This window comes from Pseudophryne corroboree, chromosome 8 (genome assembly GCF_028390025.1).
Source record: "Pseudophryne corroboree isolate aPseCor3 chromosome 8, aPseCor3.hap2, whole genome shotgun sequence".
NCBI classification, from domain to species: domain Eukaryota; kingdom Metazoa; phylum Chordata; class Amphibia; order Anura; family Myobatrachidae; genus Pseudophryne; species Pseudophryne corroboree.
In genome coordinates, this window is record NC_086451.1 from 122134718 (window position 1) to 122155963 (window position 21246).

The following is a 21246-nucleotide window of genomic DNA, read 5'->3' on the forward strand; positions in this document are numbered from 1 at the left end:
TGTGAGTAAGATTAGCGACCCTAGTGGCCGACACAAACACCGGGCCCATCTAGGAGTGGCACTGCAGTGTCACGCAGGATATCCCTTCCAAAAAACCCTCCCCAAACAGCACATGACGCAAAGAAAAAAAGAGGCGCAATGAGGTAGCTGTGTGAGTAAGATTAGCGACCCTAGTGGCCGACACAAACACCGGGCCCATCTAGGAGTGGCACTGCAGTGTCACGCAGGATGTCCCTTCCAAAAAACCCTCCCCAAACAGCACATGACGCAAAGAAAAAAAGAGGCGCAATGAGGTAGCTGTGTGAGTAAGATTAGCGACCCCAGTGGCCGACACAAACACCGGGCCCATCTAGGAGTGGCACTGCAGTGTCACGCAGGATGTCCCTTCCAAAAAACCCTCCCCAAACAGCACATGACGCAAAGAAAAAAAGAGGCGCAATGAGGTAGCTGACTGTGTGAGTAAGATTAGCGACCCTAGTGGCCGACACAAACACCGGGCCCATTTAGGAGTGGCACTGCAGTGTCACGCAGGATGTCCCTTCCAAAAAACCCTCCCCAATCAGCACATGATGCAAAGAAAAAGAAAAGAAAAAAGAGGTGCAAGATGGAATTGTCCTTGGGCCCTCCCACCCACCCTTATGTTGTATAAACAAAACAGGACATGCACACTTTAACCAACCCATCATTTCAGTGACAGGGTCTGCCACACGACTGTGACTGATATGACGGGTTGGTTTGGACCCCCCCCAAAAAAGAAGCAATTAATCTCTCCTTGCACAAACTGGCTCTACAGAGGCAAGATGTCCACCTCATCATCACCCTCCGATATATATCACCGTGTACATCCCCCTCCTCGCAGATTATCAATTCGTCCCCACTGGAATCCACCATCTCAGCTCCCTGTGTACTTTGTGGAGGCAATTGCTGCAGGTCAATGTCTCCGCGGAGGAATTGATTATAATTCATTTTAATGAACATCATCTTCTCCACATTTTCTGGATGTAACCTCGTACGCCGATTGCTGACAAGGTGAGCGGCGGCACTAAACACTCTTTCGGAGTACACACTTGTGGGAGGGCAACTTAGGTAGAATAAAGCCAGTTTGTGCAAGGGCCTCCAAATTGCCTCTTTTTCCTGCCAGTATAAGTACGGACTGTGTGACGTGCCTACTTGGATGCGGTCACTCATATAATCCTCCACCATTCTATCAATGTTGAGAGAATCATATGCAGTGACAGTAGACGACATGTCCGTAATCGTTGTCAGGTCCTTCAGTCCGGACCAGATGTCAGCATCAGCAGTCGCTCCAGACTGCCCTGCATCACCGCCAGCGGGTGGGCTCGGAATTCTGAGCCTTTTACTCGCACCCCCAGTTGCGGGAGAATGTGAAGGAGGAGATGTTGACAGGTCGCGTTCCGCTTGACTTGACAATTTTGTCACCAGCAGGTCTTTCAACCCCAGCAGACTTGTGTCTGCCGGAAAGAGAGATCCAAGGTAGGCTTTAAATCTAGGATTGAGCACGGTGGCCAAAATGTAGTGCTCCGATTTCAACAGATTGACCACCCGTGAATCCTTGTTAAGCGAATTAAGGGCTACATCCACAAGTCCCACATGCCTAGCGGAATCGCTCCGTGTTAGCTCCTCCTTCAATGTCTCCAGCTTCTTCTGCAAAAGCCTGATGAGGGGAATGACCTGACTCAGGCTGGCAGTGTCTGAACTGACTTCACGTGTGGCAAGTTCAAAGGGCATCAGAACCTTGCACAACGTTGAAATCATTCTCCACTGCGCCTGAGACAGGTGCATTCCACCTACTATATCGTGCTCAATTGTATAGGCTTGAATGGCCTTTTGCTGCTCCTCCAACCTCTGAAGCATATAGAGGGTTGAATTCCACCTCGTTACCACTTCTTGCTTCAGATGATGGCAGGGCAGGTTCAGTAGTTTTTGGTGGTGCTCCAGTCTTCTGTACGTGGTGCCTGTACGCCGAAAGTGTCCCGCAATTCTTCTGGCCACCGACAGCATCTCTTGCACGCCCCTGTCGTTTTTTTAAAAATTCTGCACCACCAAATTCAAGGTATGTGCAAAACATGGGACGTGCTGGAATTTGCCCATATTTAATGCACACACAATATTGCTGGCGTTGTCCGATGCCACAAATCCACAGGAGAGTCCAATTGGGGTAAGCCATTCCGCGATGATCTTCCTCAGTTGCCGTAAGAGGTTTTCAGCTGTGTGCGTATTCTGGAAAGCGGTGATACAAAGCGTAGCCTGCCTAGGAAAGAGTTGGCGTTTGCGAGATGCTGCTACTGGTGCCGCCGCTGCTGTTCTTGCGGCGGGAGTCCATACATCTACCCAGTGGGCTGTCACAGTCATATAGTCCTGACCCTGCCCTGCTCCACTTGTCCACATGTCCGTGGTTAAGTGGACATTGGGTACAACTGCATTTTTTAGGACACTGGTGAGTCTTTTTCTGACGTCCGTGTACATTCTCGGTATCGCCTGCCTAGAGAAGTGGAACCTAGATGGTATTTGGTAACGGGGGCACACTGCCTCAATAAATTGTCTAGTTCCCTGTGAACTAACGGCGGATACCGGACGCACGTCTAACACCAACATAGTTGTCAAGGCCTCAGTTATCCGCTTTGCAGCAGGATGACTGCTGTGATATTTCATCTTCCTCGCAAAGGACTGTTGAACAGTCAATTGCTTACTGGAAGTAGTACAAGTGGGCTTACGACTTCCCCTCTGGGATGACCATCGACTCCCAGCGGCAACAACAGCAGCGCCAGCAGCAGTAGGCGTTACACGCAAGGATGCATCGGAGGAATCCCAGGCAGGAGAGGAATCGTCAGAATTGCCAGTGACATGGCCTGCAGGACTATTGGCATTCCTGGGGAAGGAGGAAATTGACACTGAGGGAGTTGGTGGGGTGGTTTGCGTGAGCTTGGTTACAAGAGGAAGGGATTTACTGGTCAGTGGACTGCTTCCGCTGTCACCCAAAGTTTTTGAACTTGTCACTGACTTATTATGAATGCGCTGCAGGTGACGTATAAGGGAGGATGTTCCGAGGTGGTTAACGTCCTTACCCCTACTTATTACAGCTTGACAAAGGGAACACACGGCTTGACACCTGTTGTCCGCATTTCTGGTGAAATACCTCCACACCGAAGAGCTGATTTTTTTGGTATTTTCACCTGGCATGTCAACGGCCATATTCCTCCCACGGACAACAGGTGTCTCCCCGGGTGCCTGACTTAAACAAACCACCTCACCATCAGAATCCTCCTGGTCAATTTCCTCCCCAGCGCCAGCAACACCCATATCCTCCTCATCCTGGTGTACTTCAACACTGACATCTTCAATCTGACTATCAGGAACTTGACTGCGGGTGCTCCTTCCAGCACTTGCAGGGGGCGTGCAAATGGTGGAAGGCGCATGCTCTTCACGTCCAGTGTTGGGAAGGTCAGGCATCGCAACCGACACAATTGGACTCTCCTTGTGGATTTGGGATTTCGAAGAATGCACAGTTCTTTGCTGTGCTGCTTTTGCCAGCTTGAGTCTTTTCATTTTTCTAGCGAGAGGCTGAGTGCTTCCATCCTCATGTGAAGCTGAACCACTAGCCATGAACATAGGCCAGGGCCTCAGCCGTTCCTTGCCACTCCGTGTCGTAAATGGCATATTGGCAAGTTTACGCTTCTCCTCCGACAATTTTATTTTAGGTTTTGGAGTCCTTTTTTTTCTGATATTTGGTGTTTTGGATTTGACATGCTCTGTACTATGACATTGGGCATCGGCCTTGGCAGACGATGTTGCCTGCATTTCATCGTCTCGGCCATGACTAGTGGCAGCAGCTTCAGCACGAGGTGGAAGTGGATCTTGATCTTTCCCTAATTTTGGAACCTCAACATTTTTGTTCTCCATATTTTAATAGGCACAACTAAAAGGCACCTCAGGTAAACAATGGAGATGGATACTAGTATACAATTATGGACTGCCTGCCGAGTGCAGACACAGAGGTAGCCACAGCCGTGAACTACCGTACTGTACTGTGTCTGCTGCTAATATAGACTGGTTGATAAAGAGATGTCTATGTAACTATGTATGTATAAAGAAGAAAGAAAATAAAACACGGTTAGGTGGTATACAATTATGGACGGACTGCCTGCCGAGTGCAGACACAGAGGTAGCCACAGCCGTGAACTACCGTACTGTACTGTGTCTGCTGCTAATATAGACTGGTTGATAAAGAGATGTCTATGTAACTATGTATGTATAAAGAAGAAAGAAAAAAAAACCACGGTTAGGTGGTATACAATTATGGACGGACTGCCTGCCGAGTGCAGACACAGAGGTAGCCACAGCCGTGAACTACCATACTGTACTGTGTCTGCTGCTAATATAGACTGGTTGATAAAGAGATAGTATACTCGTAACTAGTATGTATGTATAAAGAAAGAAAAAAAAACCACGGTTAGGTGGTATATACAATTATGGACGGGCTGCCGAGTGCCGACACAGAGGTAGCCACAGCCGTGAACTACCGCACTGTACTGTGTCTGCTGCTAATATAGACTGGTTGATAAAGAGATAGTATACTCGTAACTAGTATGACTATAAAGAAAGAAAAAAAAACCACGGTTAGGTGGTATATACAATTATGGACGGGCTGCCGAGTGCCGACACAGAGGTAGCCACAGCCGTGAACTACCGCACTGTACTGTGTCTGCTGCTAATATATAGACTGGTTGATAAAGAGATAGTATACTCGTAACTAGTATGTATGTATAAAGAAAGAAAAAAAAACCACGGTTAGGTGGTATATACAATTATGGACGGGCTGCCGAGTGCCGACACAGAGGTAGCCACAGCCGTGAACTACCGCACTGTACTGTGTCTGCTGCTAATATAGACTGGTTGATAAAGAGATAGTATACTCGTAACTAGTATGTATGTATAAAGAAAGAAAAAAAAACCACGGTTAGGTGGTATATACAATTATGGACGGGCTGCCGAGTGTCGACACAGAGGTAGCCACAGCCGTGAACTACCGCACTGTACTGTGTCTGCTGCTAATATATAGACTGGTTGATAAAGAGATAGTATACTCGTAACTAGTATGTATGTATAAAGAAAGAAAAAAAAACCACGGTTAGGTGGTATATACAATTATGGACGGGCTGCCGAGTGCCGACACAGAGGTAGCCACAGCCGTGAACTACCGCACTGTACTGTGTCTGCTGCTAATATATAGACTGGTTGATAAAGAGATAGTATACTCGTAACTAGTATGTATGTATAAAGAAAGAAAAAAAAACCACGGTTAGGTGGTATATACAATTATGGACGGGCTGCCGAGTGCCGACCCAGAGGTAGCCACAGCCGTGAACTACCGCACTGTACTGTGTCTGCTGCTAATATAGACTGGTTGATAAAGAGATAGTATACTCGTAACTAGTATGTATGTATAAAGAAAGAAAAAAAAACCACGGTTAGGTGGTATATACAATTATGGACGGGCTGCCGAGTGCCGACACAGAGGTAGCCACAGCCGTGAACTACCGCACTGTACTGTGTCTGCTGCTAATATATAGACTGGTTGATAAAGAGATAGTATACTCGTAACTAGTATGTATGTATAAAGAAAGAAAAAAAAACCACGGTTAGGTGGTATATACAATTATGGACGGGCTGCCGAGTGCCGACACAGAGGTAGCCACAGCCGTGAACTACCGCACTGTACTGTGTCTGCTGCTAATATAGACTGGTTGATAAAGAGATAGTATACTCGTAACTAGTATGTATGTATAAAGAAAGAAAAAAAAAACCACGGTTAGGTGGTATATACAATTATGGACGGGCTGCCGAGTGCCGACACAGAGGTAGCCACAGCCGTGAACTACCGCACTGTACTGTGTCTGCTGCTAATATAGACTGGTTGATAAAGAGATAGTATACTCGTAACTAGTATGACTATAAAGAAAGAAAAAAAAACCACGGTTAGGTGGTATATACAATTATGGACGGGCTGCCGAGTGCCGACACAGAGGTAGCCACAGCCGTGAACTACCGCACTGTACTGTGTCTGCTGCTAATATAGACTGGTTGATAAAGAGATAGTATACTACTAATATTATATATACTGGTGGTCAGGTCACTGGTCACTAGTCACACTGGCAGTGGCACTCCTGCAGCAAAAGTGTGCACTGTTTAATTTTAATATAATATTATGTACTCCTGGCTCCTGCTATAACCTATAACTGGCACTGCAGTGCTCCCCAGTCTCCCCCACAATTATAAGCTGTGTGAGCTGAGCACAGTCAGATATATATATACATTGATGCAGCACACTGGGCTGAGCAGTGCACACAGATATGGTATGTGACTGAGTCACTGTGTGTATCGTTTTTTTCAGGCAGAGAACGGATATATTAAATAAAACAAACAACTGCACTGTCTGGTGGTCACTGTGGTCGTCAGTCACTAAACTCTGCACTCTCTTCTACAGTATCACAGCCTCAGGTCAATCTCTCTCTCTCTCTCTCAACCCTAATCTAAATGGAGAGGACGCCAGCCACGTCCTCTCCCTATCAATCTCAATGCACGTGTGAAAATGGCGGCGACGCGCGGCTCCTTATATAGAATCCGAGTCTCGCGAGAATCCGACAGCGTCATGATGACGTTCGGGCACGCTCGGGTTAACCGAGCAAGGCGGGAGGATCCGAGTCTGCTCGGACCCGTGAAAAAAACATGAAGTTCGTGCGGGTTCGGATTCAGAGAAACCGAACCCGCTCATCTCTATTATATACCATGTCTGATGACCAGGATAGTCCTGACATTAGCCACTTCTTAACCAGTGTCAGGTGTATGTAGCTATCCAACTTTGAAAGCAACCATTGCCCACCACTAAACACTCCTTGGACATTGATCATTCACCAGTGTATGTGTGTGATATACTGTATGAACAAATGAATGAGGTGTAATAAATGAGGTATGGTGTATGAATCATGCAGAGAAATAGTGATTATAATACTACTGTATTACTGTATATTCACTGTTGACCTAATGCTGCACCATAAAATTCTACAAGTTTCTCTGCACTGTTCCTGCTGTGTGTAAATTTGGGGGGTCATTCCGAGTTGTTCGCTCGGTAATTTTTTTTGCATCGCAGCGATTTTCCGCTTAGTGCGCATGCGCAATGTCCGCAGTGCGACTGCGCCAAGTAAATTTGCTATGCACTTAGTAATTTTACTCACGGTTTTTTCATCGTTCTGGTGATCGTAGTGTGATTGACAGGAAGTGGGTGTTACTGGGCGGAAACTGGACGTTTTATGGGTGTGTGCGGAAAAATGCTACCGTTTCTGGTAAAAACGCGGGAGTGGCTGGAGAAACGGAGGAGTGTCTGGGCGAACGCTGGGAGTGTTTATGACGTCAAACCAGGAACGACAAGCACTGAAATGATCGCAGATGCCGAGTAAGTCTGGAGCTACTCAGAAACTGCTAAGAGAGGTGTAATCGCAATATTGCGAATACGTCGTTCGCAATTTTAAGTAGCTAAGATTCACTCCCAGTAGGTGGCGGCTTAGCGTGAGTAAATCTGTTAAAAGCAGCTTGCGAGCGAACAACTCGGAATGAGGGCCATGGTTCAACGAGCCACTCTAGCGGATTGAAATTCCACACTGGAATATCCTGGTGCTGTGGAGGTGCAGTGGAGACACACAGTAAGGGTATTAGCACTAACTGAAAATGGAAGAAAAACATCCGCTGAGTGAAACCTTAATCCAGCTTTAAACTAGAATTATTTGCAAAAAGGGTAGTCACAGTTCTTTCAGAATGTTTGAGTGATTCATACCACTGTCTCTCCTTGCCATAATCTACATCAGGCATTCCCAACCATGGTCCTCAAGGCACACTAACAGTGCAGGCTTTAGTGATATCCAGATTTCAGCACAGGTGACTTAATTAGTAGCTCAATTATTTTGATTTAACCATCTGTGCTGCAGTCTGGATATCACTAAAACCTGCACCTTTGGTGTGCCTTGAGAACCGTGGTTGGGAATGCCTGATCTACATGGTCACAGATCTGGGGGGTTATTCAGGTTTGTAAGTAAACCCAAAAAGTTAGTAATTGGGCAAAACCATGTTGAACTGCAGGTGGGGCAGATGTAACATGTACAGATTTAGATTTGTGTGGGTTATTTTGTTTCTGTGCAGTGTAAATACTGTCTGCTTAATTTCTACACTGTAGTTTAGATTTAAGTTTGACAAAAACCCCACCCAAATCTAACTCTCTCTGCACATGTTACATCTGCCCCACCTGCAGTGCAACATGGTTTTTCCCAATCTGTAACTCTTTTGGTTTACTAACACACCTGAATAAGGCCTCTGGTCTATTTTTCTGCCAGGTGGCGAGTATCTCTGCAGTGGTGGTGCCGGTATTGTTGCTGGTCCAAAGCTGTATGGGGCACTGTGTGTGGAATCTTGATCTTCTCTGTTGTCACTTTGGCCAGGATTTATGTGGTGCTGAATCAGTTGTTGTGGCAATGTGGCACAATGCTGAAGATAGTGTGCTGTGGGTAAATCTGGACATGAGTGTATTGATCTTTTCCAATTCATTTATCCATCTGTAGATGGCTTCCTCATGGAAGCCTAATAATGCTTCATGTGGTATTTTTATCGTAGCAACTCATTATGTTTGGCATATTCTGAGGTCAATGTTCACCTTCTCAAAGTTCAGCAGTATTGATTGATTGCATGCTCTATAATCCAAAGGCAGTAAAATCATGCATTTTCATGTGTGTTAAATAGTATGTTTCATTCATACATAAGTTTAGTGAAAAAGTTATACAGTATGTGATCAATAATGAAAGTGTTCATACTGTGCTGCAATAGACATGTCTACCTTTCTAATGTGGGAGAGGATGCGTGTCTCATACCCTCTTTGTGGTCCCCAATTCCGTTATTTCATTTTCTTGTGGTGCATCCTACATATTGTTTGTTGGGGATACATACAGTGGCATCACAAGGAGGGTGCAGGGGGTGTGGCCCGCACCCAGGTGTCACCTGTTGAGGGGTGATACCAAAGTGATGGCTCCTGCTCAGTGATAGGAGCCAGGTGCTGCCCTGTAACATTATGTGCAGCTACTCGGCTCCTGTCACCCTGTAGAAGCCAGCACAGCAAACACGGCAGTCTCCAGGGGCAGGCTGCATCTCCCGGAACCAGGAGTGATGAAAACAGGGGTTGAGATGCTTAGCCCCACCCCTCCCATTTAGCCCCACCCACATCCTGTGAAGCCCCACCTCTTTTTCTGTCGCAGCTGCTCTGGGTGTCATTAGGGTGAGTGACGCCTCTGGATACATATGATATCCCAGCAGATGGGATGATGGCGGTCATATGACCGACACCGCCATCCAGGAGCAAAGAATCCCAGTAGAGGTTGGTTAAGTATGTTTACCCTCACCCCCCTAACCCTCCATTCCCGCAGCCTAACCCTGACCTTTCCCCACTTTGCAGCCTAACCCTCCCAGGGGGTGCCTAACCCTAACCCCCTCTCCCCACAGCCTAACCCTAACCCTCCCTTCCCTGCAGCCTAAACTGAACCTCTTTCATGGTTTACCAAGAAGGAGTCCTGGCAATAGTCGATCGGGAATCCGACATTTGGGATCCCTGTGCCAGCATTTCGATCCATCTCAGGATTCCGGCATTGGCATTGTGAGCAGTGTCGGGATTCCAGCTTGGCATTCCGACAGCCGTGATGCCGAACGCTGGTATTGCTAGTAGCCAGTTTTCGTGATGCTGACTAGAGGACAAGATAAAACTGGTTTCTATGATGTCTCAGTCTTGATCTTGTTGTCCACTATGAAGATGCCTAAATCTCTAAATGCAACATGTCCTCTGCCGCTACTTGATGTGATCTTCAGGTTCTGATCGTTGATGATATATTGGAGCAAAGACATAGTGACAATTGGTGATAGAAATGATCCTTCTATCATATACTAGCTATCACTAGTCACAGACCTCTAACAACTGCCCACATCACATCAGGTAACTCCAGTCCTCAGGAGGGACTAGAAAAAAAGACAGCACTGGAGGGACTAGAAAAAAAGAGCTCATGCAGCATGACTAGGTCATCCCTGAGGAAGCTGTTTACAGAGAAATGTGTTAGAAATACATATATACTCATGTCCTGATTTAGCCACCACACACTATCTTCAGCACTATGTCAAAGTACTGACAATAACTGATTCAGCATCAGAGGAACACACACGTTCCTGGCCACATTGACAGCAGAGCAAGCTGAGTGTCCATACACAGTGCTCCATACAGCTCTGGACCATCAACACCTGAACCCCTACTGCAGAGATACCCCCCACCTGTTAAGGACTGTTTATACCTGCTTTCATTTCAGATGTGATACAATATAGGGTTCAGTCACATTCAAGGAGGGATAGTGGTATAAATCACTATTCACTTTTAAATCTGTGACTACCATTTCTGCATATAACTTTAGTCTAAAGCTGGACCATCCAGTAGACACCATGACATTCAGGTGTTGAGTTTTGTCTCACAAGGGTTTATTTCAAGTGGCTAACTGGACCAAGTTTACACCTATCAGGAACATTACAGAGTAACTTTCCTCCCACCCTGAGGAAGGCCCATCGGGATGTGATGCATTGCTGACAAGGTGATACACGCCCCACACGCATGCAACCATACCCAGCAGAGGACTAGTCAGACGCCAAAGCCGAAGGAAAGAACAAGCTTAACGGACTGCACGCTTGCAGTACACAGTGCAAGCGGTGGTTCCCAAGAAAGGACGGACTCCTCAAAAATACGGCAGAGACTAGCTTGGGGAGGAAAAGATCATGGGGAGGCTCCACACACATCATAAGATACCCAACTTAAAGTGCACTTCAGCAAGAATCTGTTCCTCACATATAACTTGCTACACTGTAAGAAGGCTATTTACATTAAGAAACTGCTGGTTAGAATAACAGACATTTTAATGACAGCTAGTTTAAGTCCACCGCAGAACCCAGCTGCAGCACATTGGACAAAGTGTGCGCTGATTTACTGGCTACTAAGTAAGTTTTAAGCATTTAATTTGTACTGTACATGCTGCAGCATATTGAATAAGTGTGCACTGATTAATTGGTAGCTAAAAATGACGACTAACTATTTTATACATGTTTTTATGGCATTTCTTATTTTAGATAAAAGTTGTAATTATTTAGCAACCACTATGTATTCATACAGTAGGGCTGTAGTATAATATGTATGTTATAACAATCTTATAAAAAAAAAAAACTCTGATCCTAGTTCATACTTCATACACTTTTATACTGTTAATTAACCCCTTGTGTGCCAAGGAATTCCACTGCTATCAAACACCTAGGCAGCTAATGGGATCTCTGCCATTAACCCTAGAGGCAGCAAAGGTGTTAATACATTGTAAACAGGAGAAGCACTTGTATCCATAATTTTAACTTTAAGTATCGCATGGTACAGCACTTATGTCAAAATTAAATGTACAGTAATAAAGTAGTATTACGGAATATTTGTCTGTATGGCTTGCGGTGGGGTGAGGCAGATGAGGCAGAGCCTTTCCTGTCATTCTAACGTTTGTGCCAGAGTTTTGACTGCATAAAGTATATGAAAATTACAAATAATATGTTTGAAATATCTTCTTTGCATTATTCTAATCATTTTTATAGCCAAAACTCTGGAGTAAAAAGTCTATGCAGGGCCTATCTTTTCTGCACATCTATGATCAAAACTCACCAAATTTCCAGGAGTTTATACTGCTGCACCTGTGTATAATGCCCAGATGTACGCTTTGGCTCATATATTGCATGTAAATCTGGCTCTGGTGCTAGTCAGTGCCTCCAGTCAGTTGGTCAGTGAGTGAGTGAGGGTTTTCGCATTTTTGTAGTTTATTAAATTCTACACACTTGGAGGTGCAATCCAAATTTTGATCCGATTGTCCGTTTGGGCATTATCGTTCACGCAACGCAAGCCACGCATCGGTAATGACATCATGTCAACCAACTTTTCATCCCCTTAGGGGAGGTTTATTAAAATTCTAATCACGTAGTATTCCTATTTCCCACCTGAAGAATACCTATGTTAAATATCAGCTTCCTAACATATCGGAAAGTAAGAGAATTAGTGATGAGTGAGTGAGTGAGTGACTGACTGAGTGAGTGAGGGCGTTTGCATTTTTATATATATATATATGTATATATATATATATATATAGATTACACAGTGTTCTTGGAGTACCTTTGGAGATTTGTTCAAGTATTTCAATATTAAGTTTGGTTGCGCCCCATTTTTTGTCACTTAATTACATTTGCTGTCTTTTAATTAGTTGGAATTGTTAAATTCGGATTCCTTAAAAAGAATTGACATGCTTATTAACATCTATAATACTTGGTACTGTCTGCTTCATTTTAAGATTTTCTTTTCTGTGCTCAAGGACAGATGTCTGAAATGGACAAGTTAAGAGAATGGAAATCTATAGTTCCTATTCTGTTTGGTATGAAGTGTTTCAGGCTTTCTCTCCTAAGAGAGAGCGTTCAGTGCTATAATTAAAAAATAAGCCAAATGACTGAATGTTATTAAAACAACTGGGAATTACAAATGAAGGACATGTTGATGCTACACTAATTACTCCAGGGGTAGCATTAAAGTATGAAACAGTAAATTACTATCACTACCTCAGGCAGATTTTTGTTTTAACCTGTCCTACATTACTCAATAGATTGAGATGGTCATACAGAATATAAATTATATCTGTACCAATAATAAATGTAAAATAATAATAAATAAATTATGTTGTTAAAAACACCAGTAGTTTCAAACAAAAAAATAACCAGATTAAATTTTGTTTTTAATGTTGAGCACAATCCTAATTACTTGTACTCCAAGGCGTTTCTGTCAGTCATAATGAGGTGCAGTCTCCCAGTGTCCCTGGACAGCTGGAATCCATGGTCATAACAGCAGACAGCCAGTCAAACATACCCGATGTTCTTGTTATGCTTGTGCGCAATTAGTTCACAATTCACAGTTCTTAAATTCTTAAACGACCAGGCACATACAAATTTGGCTGATGTGTAATATATAGTTCTAGCAATGGATTATGGGTAACTCAGCTGTAAACATTGCTTAGTTACTGTATTATCATTCGTACATTTTTTTACGAATTTTGTCAGTATTTGGGACACTAGTTTGTACCCAAAAGCACATTTTTTATTAAGTTATTTATATAGCACACACATATTATGTAGTGCTTTGCAGCAAATATTTCAGTCATTCACATCATTCCCTGCTCTAGTCGAATTTATTATCTATAATTCTAATCAACAAACATACGCAGTATATTAAAAAATTTTTCTCAGAAGTAAATTAACCTTGTGTTTTTGGAATGTAGGAGGAAACACACGTAAACATGGGGAAACATACAAATGCCACACATATTGTGCTTTGGTCATTAATACCCCTTTCAGACCACACAAATAACCTGGTATAAACCCAGTATATTGTTGGGTTGACATGGGTCGCTGTGCGGTGTGAAAGGGTCACTCCCGAATTCCTGGGTCGTCTGACACGGTAATTCAACCCGAAGGGTTATTCATGGCTTATTACCGGGTCAGCTGCAGTGTGAATGGGTTACCCGGGTTGATGCGACCCAGGACCCGTTCACAGCATAGGGAGAGGCTGCGCGGAGATGATCTCCCAGCGCCAACTCCACACCCACCCACGATGCAGCCCTGGTCCCCGCCCCTGATGGCAAACTGACCCGGCAAATTGCTGGGTCAGGAAGCCAGTTATCTTTGTCCAATGCCGGGTCACCTGGGAAGGACCAGTTTCCAATTCCCAGGTGCGACCCGGCATTTGCGATCTGAAAGTGATATCATTGAACTCATGACGTCAGAGCTATGAGGCAGTAATGCTAACCGGTAAGCCAAACATGCTGCAAGTTTGCTCACCTAACATATTATCCAAATATGCAGGAACTCCTCAACTGGTGAAAATGAGGTTTATAATATACTGCTGTCACACAACTGTGCTGCAGTAATAACAACTGCACTATGTTACTTTTGCATCTTTGCTTTTGAGAGGATTGCCTTTATACAATCAAGTCCTATTCCCTTTCAACACTTCTTATCTACAGTATACTGTATAGCCAATGTGAAATGCTGTTATAGCTCCAGCAGGTTTAACATATACTATATTATTTGGATTTTTACTCACTTTCCTTTAGTGTCCTGTGGGGCTGAAGCCTATGAAGGATGGAAGTGGCTGCTATGAATACACCAAAGGAATTGATTGTTCAGATGGATCTAATGGAGGTTGTGAACAGCTTTGCCTGCAGCAGATGATCTCCCTGCCAGATAATCCAAGCGAGAGTGCTATATACATGTTCTGCGGGTGAGGAAGCACAATATAGACAGATGCCAGATTATCAGGGTGTGTGTGTGTGTGTTTGTTGGGGGGGGAGGGGGGCGTTTGGGAGAATGTCACAGGTAGTTGTTATATGACTCATAACCCTTTCCACTGCCGCTAAAACCTGGGTTATTGCTGTCATAACCCGTGGCCGGCTCAGTGAAAAAGGGTTAACCCAGGTCCAGTGACCCAGGAATCCAACCTGGGTACCTTGCAGGCTTGGTCCCGGGAAGGACACAAATTGACCCGTTTACAGCATAGGAAGAGCTGGCGCTTGAAGCTGATCTCATCTCCAAGCACTGGCACTGCGACGTCACCAACCCGGCAAAAAGCTGTGTCCTGCCGTCAGTCCATAAGGGGTCTCAGCCAGGTCGCACCCAGGTAGGATACATATACAAAACGTTGGGAGCGACTTGGTATTCTAATCTAAAAGGGGTATCAGTATGTATTCATACAAAGGTAACCCTGGCTTTTGACTAATTTTGACTGTTCCTGCAAATTCGTATTATAAAGTTATAGCTAAGTATATACCAAAGTTCCTATGATCACTACTGGTAAACTACCAGCTTGCTTCATTGCAGGTTATATGGATCATTTATGACAGTCCAGCGTAGCGCAAAAGAAGACATCATTTATTTTATTTTTGCACTATGGGGGTAATTCTGAGTTGATCGCAGCAGGATCTTTGTTAGCAATTGGGCAAAACCATGTGCACTGCAGGAGAGGCAGATATAACATGTGCAGAGAGAGTTAGATTTGGATGGGTTACTTTGTTTCTGTGCAGGGTAAATACTGGCTGCTTTATATTTACACTGCAATTTAGATTGCAGATTGAACACACCCCACCCAAATCTAACTCTCTCTGCACATGTTATATCTGCCTCCCATGCAGTGCACATGGTTTTGCCCAACTACTAACCAAATTCCTTCTGCACTCAACTTGGAATTACCCCCTATGTACCACACACACTTCACAAGCTGTTGGACAGTGGGCAGATTTGGGTGTCCATATGTAGGGAAAATATTAAAATGTTACATTGCTTGCTTTTAATATATCATTTTTGCCTTGTTCATCATAGTTACCATATTAATTGGTTGCTGATAGAGTATGGGGAATATCACTTCTGAACTTTAACATGTTTATTCAAAGTACTGTATTTTGAAAAAGCTTGGTTATAATCCACAAAATAAGTAATCATATAACATTTTTACTATAATAAACAACATATTTTTTTTATTCTTGTTATAATCTCTAAAATGTAATGATGGTGATCCACAAAAAAGTGATAAATGTGATTGGGCCTTATGTACTGCCCAATGGCCATAAAGCTCACATAGAAACATGGGACAGACAAGGATGTCAGATGCCCCACTCAGCTGTGGGCCCATAGCAGCTGCCTCCACTGCACCTGTGTAGTAACACACTTGAAAGTTACCCAATAGCCACTGCCACACCAGTGTAGTTAGAGTTGTACGTGGTAGCACTGGAGTGAAGGAAAGAATATCCATCAGACCAAGTACAAATTTAGCACACATAAAAAAGGAATGTGAAAAATAACAAATGGAGTGAAATTAATGCAGAGGTTTACTGTTATAATCTAGGAGTCAATTTACTAGGCCTTGATAGAGATAAAGTAGATGCAGATAAAGTAGACAGAGATGAAGTATCAGCAACTCAGCTCCTGTCATTTTTTTCAAACACAACCTGTATAACATGGCAGTTAGGAGCTGATTCGCTGGTACTTTATCTCCGTCCACATTATCTCCATCCAAGGGGGTCATTCCGAGTTGTTCGCTCTGTAAAAATCTTCGCATCGCAGCGATTTTCCGCTTAATGCGCATGCGCAATTTCCGCACTGCAACTGCGCCAAGTAAATTTGCTATGCAGTTAGGATTTTTACTCATGGCTTTTTCATCGTTCTGGCGATCGTAATGTGATTAATGGGTGTTACTGGGCGGAAACAGGCCGTTTTATGGGCGTGTGGGAAAAAACGCTACCGTTTCCGGAAAAAACGCAGGAGTGGCCGGAGAAACGGAGGAGTGTCTGGGCGAACGCTGGGTGTGTTTGTGACGTCAAACCAGGAACGACAAGCACTGAAATGATCGCAGATGCCGAGTAAGTCTGGAGCTACTCAGAAACTGCTACGAGGTGTGTAATCGCAATATTGCTAATACATCGTTCGCAATTTTAAGATGCTAAGATTCACTCCCAGTAGGCGGCGGCTTAGCATGAGCAAATCTGCTAAAATCCGCTTGCAAGCGAACAACTCAGAATGACCCCCCCAAGGCTTAGTAAATAGACCCCTTAGTCCCTTGATGTAGCTAATTAGGGGAGTTCTCTATAGCAATATCTCATTTTCCTAGTTTCTACATGGTGGTTAAATTAGGAGACGTTTTACAAAAGCGATCTTCCCTTTAAACAGGAGACAGACTGCAAAATAGTAAAGTCTAGCGTTTGAAGAGAAAATAAAAATATCTAAATCTTCAAATAACCTAGTTTGTGTAGGTAATGGGAAATGGGAAAATATAAAATTACAAATGTAGGCACAAAGCAAAGATGAAGAATAAACAAACGTCTACATTTACATTGTTTGGTTACACAATGAAGTGTTGTGTGTTATAGATTATATTAAGATGGGTTTAATAGTACTGTATGTTTTTATTCTTTATGTATACAGTATATGTTTATGTATATACATAATGATACAGTATATGCTATATTTTGTTTTCAGTTGTGTTGAGGAATATCGACTAGCACCAGATGGCAGAACTTGTCTAATGGTGACAGATGTTTGTGAAGGCACTAAGTGTTTACGTCAAGAAAATCACCTGAATGACACATTGTTTGGAGAGATGCTACATGGGTTTGACAACAAGACACAAAGAGTTAATCAAGGTCAAGTTTTCCAGATGAGTTTCAGGTAAGCAAAAAAAAAACAACCTTAGACTTTACTTGCTTTAAACACAATGGGCTAAATTACCAACTTAATTTTTATTTATTTTTTTCAAATATGTTAAAAATTATTTTATAAGATTTAAATTGAAATACTCAACTTTTTTAAAACTTTTAAATTCTGTAATAAGTTGCCCAGCAATTGATGGTTTCTCATCAGTTCCAGTCAATATTGGGGCAACCGTGCGACCCTGACACAACCTGATTCATTTAGAACCCACACCCATTCCAAGTAGTGATGAGCGGATTCGGATCCTCGGGATCCGAACCCGCCCGAACTTCACCTTTTTTTGCACGGGTCCGAGCAACTCGGATCCTCCCGCCTTGCTCGGTTAACCCGAGCGCGCCCGAAAGTCATCATCCCGCGGTTAGATTCTCTTGAGATTCGTATTCTATATAGGGAGCCGCGCGTCGCCGCCATTTTTCACTCGTGCATTGGAGATGATCGTGAGAGGACAAGGCTGGCGTCCTCTCAGTTTCTATGTTCAGTAGGCTGCAAATATCTGTGCTCAGTGTGCTGCAAATATCTGTGCTCAGTGTGCTGCAAATATCTGTGCTCAGTGTGCTGCAAGTGCAAATATCTACATTCTCTGCCTTAAAAACGCTCCATATCTGTGCTCAGTGTGCTGCAAATATCTGTGCTCAGTGTGCTAATTGCTTTATTGTGGGGACTGGGGACCAGCAGTATTATATAGTAGGAGGACAGTGCAGAGTTTTGCTGACCAGTGACCACCAGTATTATACGTTCTCTGCCTGAAAAAACGCTCCATATCTGTCCTGCATTGTAGTATATAGTAGGAGGACAGTGCAGAATTTTGCTGACCACCAGTATAACTATATATATAGCAGTACGGTACATTAGTCCACTGCTCTACCTACCTCTGTGTCGTCAAGTATACTATCCATCCATACCTGTGGTGCATTTCAGTTTTGCACAGTTTGCTGACCACCAGTATATAATATATAGCAGTACGGTACAGAAGGCCACTGCTCTACCTACTTCTGTGTCGTCAAGTATACTATCCATCCATACCTGTGGTGCATTTCAGTTTTGCACAGTTTGCTGACCACCAGTATATAATATATAGCAGTACGGTACAGTAGGCCACTGCTCTACCTACCTCTGTGTCGTCAAGTATACTATCCATCCATACCCGTGGTGCATTTCAGTTTTGCACAGTTTACTGACCACCAGTATATAATATATAGCAGTACGGTACAGTAGGCCACTGCTCTACCTACCTCTGTGTCGTCAAGTATACTACCCATCCATACCTGTGGTGCATTTCAGTTTTGCACAGTTTGCTGACCACCAGTATATAATATATAGCAGTACGGTACAGAAGGCCACTGCTCTACCTACCTCTGTGTCGTCAAGTATACTATCCATCAATACCTGTGGTGCATTTCAGTTTTGCACAGTTTGCTGACCACCAGTATATAATATATAGCAGTACGGTACAGTAGGCCACTGCTCTACCTACCTCTGTGTCGTCAAGTATACTATCCATCCATACCCGTGGTGCATTTCAGTTTTGCACAGTTTACTGACCACCAGTATATAATATATAGCAGTACGGTACAGTAGGCCACTGCTCTACCTACCTCTGTGTCGTCAAGTATACTATCCATCCATACCTGTGGTGCATTTCAGTTCTGCACAGTTTGCTGACCACCAGTATATAATATACAACAGTACGGTACAGAAGGCCACTGTTCTACCTACCTCTGTGTCGTCAAGTATACTATCCATCCATATCTGTGGTGCATTTCAGTTTTGCAGTTTGCTGACCACCAGTATATAATATATAGCAGTACGGTACAGAAGGCCACTGCTCTACCTCTACCTCAATTCCTCCATGGAGACATTCACCAGCAATTGCCTCCTTAAAGTACACAGGGACCTGAGATGGTGGATTCCAGTGGGGATGAATTAATAATCTGTAAGGAGGGCGATGTACATAGTGAAAGGGGTGAGGAATCAGAGGAAGAGGAGGAGGTGGACATCTTGCCTCTGTAGAGCCAGTTTGTGCAAGGAGAGATTGATTGCTTCTTTTTTTGGTGGGGGCCCAAACCAACCAGTCATTTCAGTCACAGTCGTGTGGCAGACCCTGTCGCTGAAATGATGGGTTTGTTAAAGTGTGCATGTCCTGTTTATACAACATAAGGGTGGGTGGGAGGGCCCAAGGACAATTCCATCTTGCACCTCTTTTTTTTTTTTTCATTTTTCTTCGCATCATGTGCTGTTTGGGGACTATTTTTGTAAGTGCCATCCTTGCCACTCCTAGATGGGCCAGGTGTTTGTGTCGGCCACTTGTGTCGCTTAGCTTAGCCAACCAGCGACCTTGGTGCACCTCTTTTTTTTTTGCATCATGTGCTGTTTGGGGACTATTTTTTTGAAGTGCCATCCTGTCTGACACTGCAGTGCCACTCCTAGATGGGCCAGGTGTTTGTGTCGGCCACTTGGGTCGCTTAGCTTAGTCACACAGCTACCTCATTGCGCCTCTTTTTTTCTTTGCATCATGTGCTGTTTGGGGACTATTTTTTTGAAGTGACATCCTGTCTGACACTGCAGTGCCACTCCTAGATGGGCCAGGTGTTTGTGTCGGCCACTTGGGTCGCTTAGCTAAGTCACACAGCTACCTCATTGCGCCTCTTTTTTTCTTTGCATCATGTGCTGTTTGGGGACTATTTTTTTGAAGTGCCATCCTGTCTGACACTGCAGTGCCACTCCTAGATGGGCCAGTTGTTTGTGTCGGCCACTTGTGTCGCTTAGCTTAGTCACACAGCTACCTCATTGTGCCTCTTTTTTCTTTGCATCATGTGCTGTTTGGGGACTATTTTTTTTGAAGTGCCATCCTGTCTGACACTGCAGTGCCACTCCTAGATGGGCCAGTTGTTTGTGTCGGCCACTTGGGTCGCTTAGCTTAGTCATCCAGCGACCTTGGTGCAAATTTTAGGACTAAAAATAATATTATGAGGTGTGAGGTGTTCAGAAAAGACTGAAAATGAGTGTAAATTATGGTTATTGAGGTTAATAATACTATGGGATCAAAATGACCCCCAAATTCTATGATTTAAGCTGTTTTTGAGGGTTTTTTGTAAAAAAACACCCGAATCCATAACACACCCGAATCCGACAAAAAAATTTCAGGGAGGTTTTGCCAAAGCGCATCCGAATTCAAAACACGGCCACGGAACCGAATCTAAAACCAAAACACAAAACCCGAAAAATTTCCGGTGCACATCACTAATTCCAAGTAACCTTAAGCTAGACCATTAGATGTGACTGTCAGAAAGTGATCTCAGCCTCAATTATATTCTCTCTCTCTCTTTCTTTCTTTCTTTCTCTCTCTCCCCCTCTCTCTCTCTCTCTCTCTCTCTCTCTGTATATATATATTTTTTTTTCTTCCATGTACCCAGAGATCAATTGTGAACCATTATGTTCCAGCCAATAACCAAATAAACATTGGGGCAACAGTGTGACCCTAAAAATTTTCCATAGGAATGGTGGTGGGTTCTAAATCAATCATGTTGATTCATTTAGAACCCACCACCATTCCTCTAAAAAAAAAAAATTTTTAATTTAATAAACTTTAGAGCAAGGTAATCAACAACAAAGGGTTTGTGGATATTCTCAAGAATTAGAGAGAGAACATCCTAACAACCAAATCATATCTAACATCCACTCTACCAAAAACCTAATGCATTTTATCCATTACCTATATTTAGTAGAGATGAGCGGATTCGGTTTTACTCGGTTCTCAAAACGGCATCTTATTGGCTATCCAAAACACGTGACATCCGTGAGCCAATAAGATGCCGTTTTGAGAACCGAGTAAAACCG

At 43.7% G+C, this 21246-nt stretch overlaps 1 protein-coding gene across 1 annotated transcript in view; it reads left to right on the plus strand.

The window, feature by feature from the left end:
• ASTN2 (astrotactin 2) overlaps positions 1–21246 on the plus strand; it is a 1124462-nt gene that overhangs the window by 752973 nt on the left and 350243 nt on the right. The window contains exons 11-12 of the mRNA XM_063936906.1: positions 14265–14431; positions 17179–17367. Of these exons, the coding sequence (XP_063792976.1) occupies positions 14265–14431; positions 17179–17367 (356 nt within the window). The remainder of the gene's footprint in view (positions 1–14264; positions 14432–17178; positions 17368–21246) is intronic.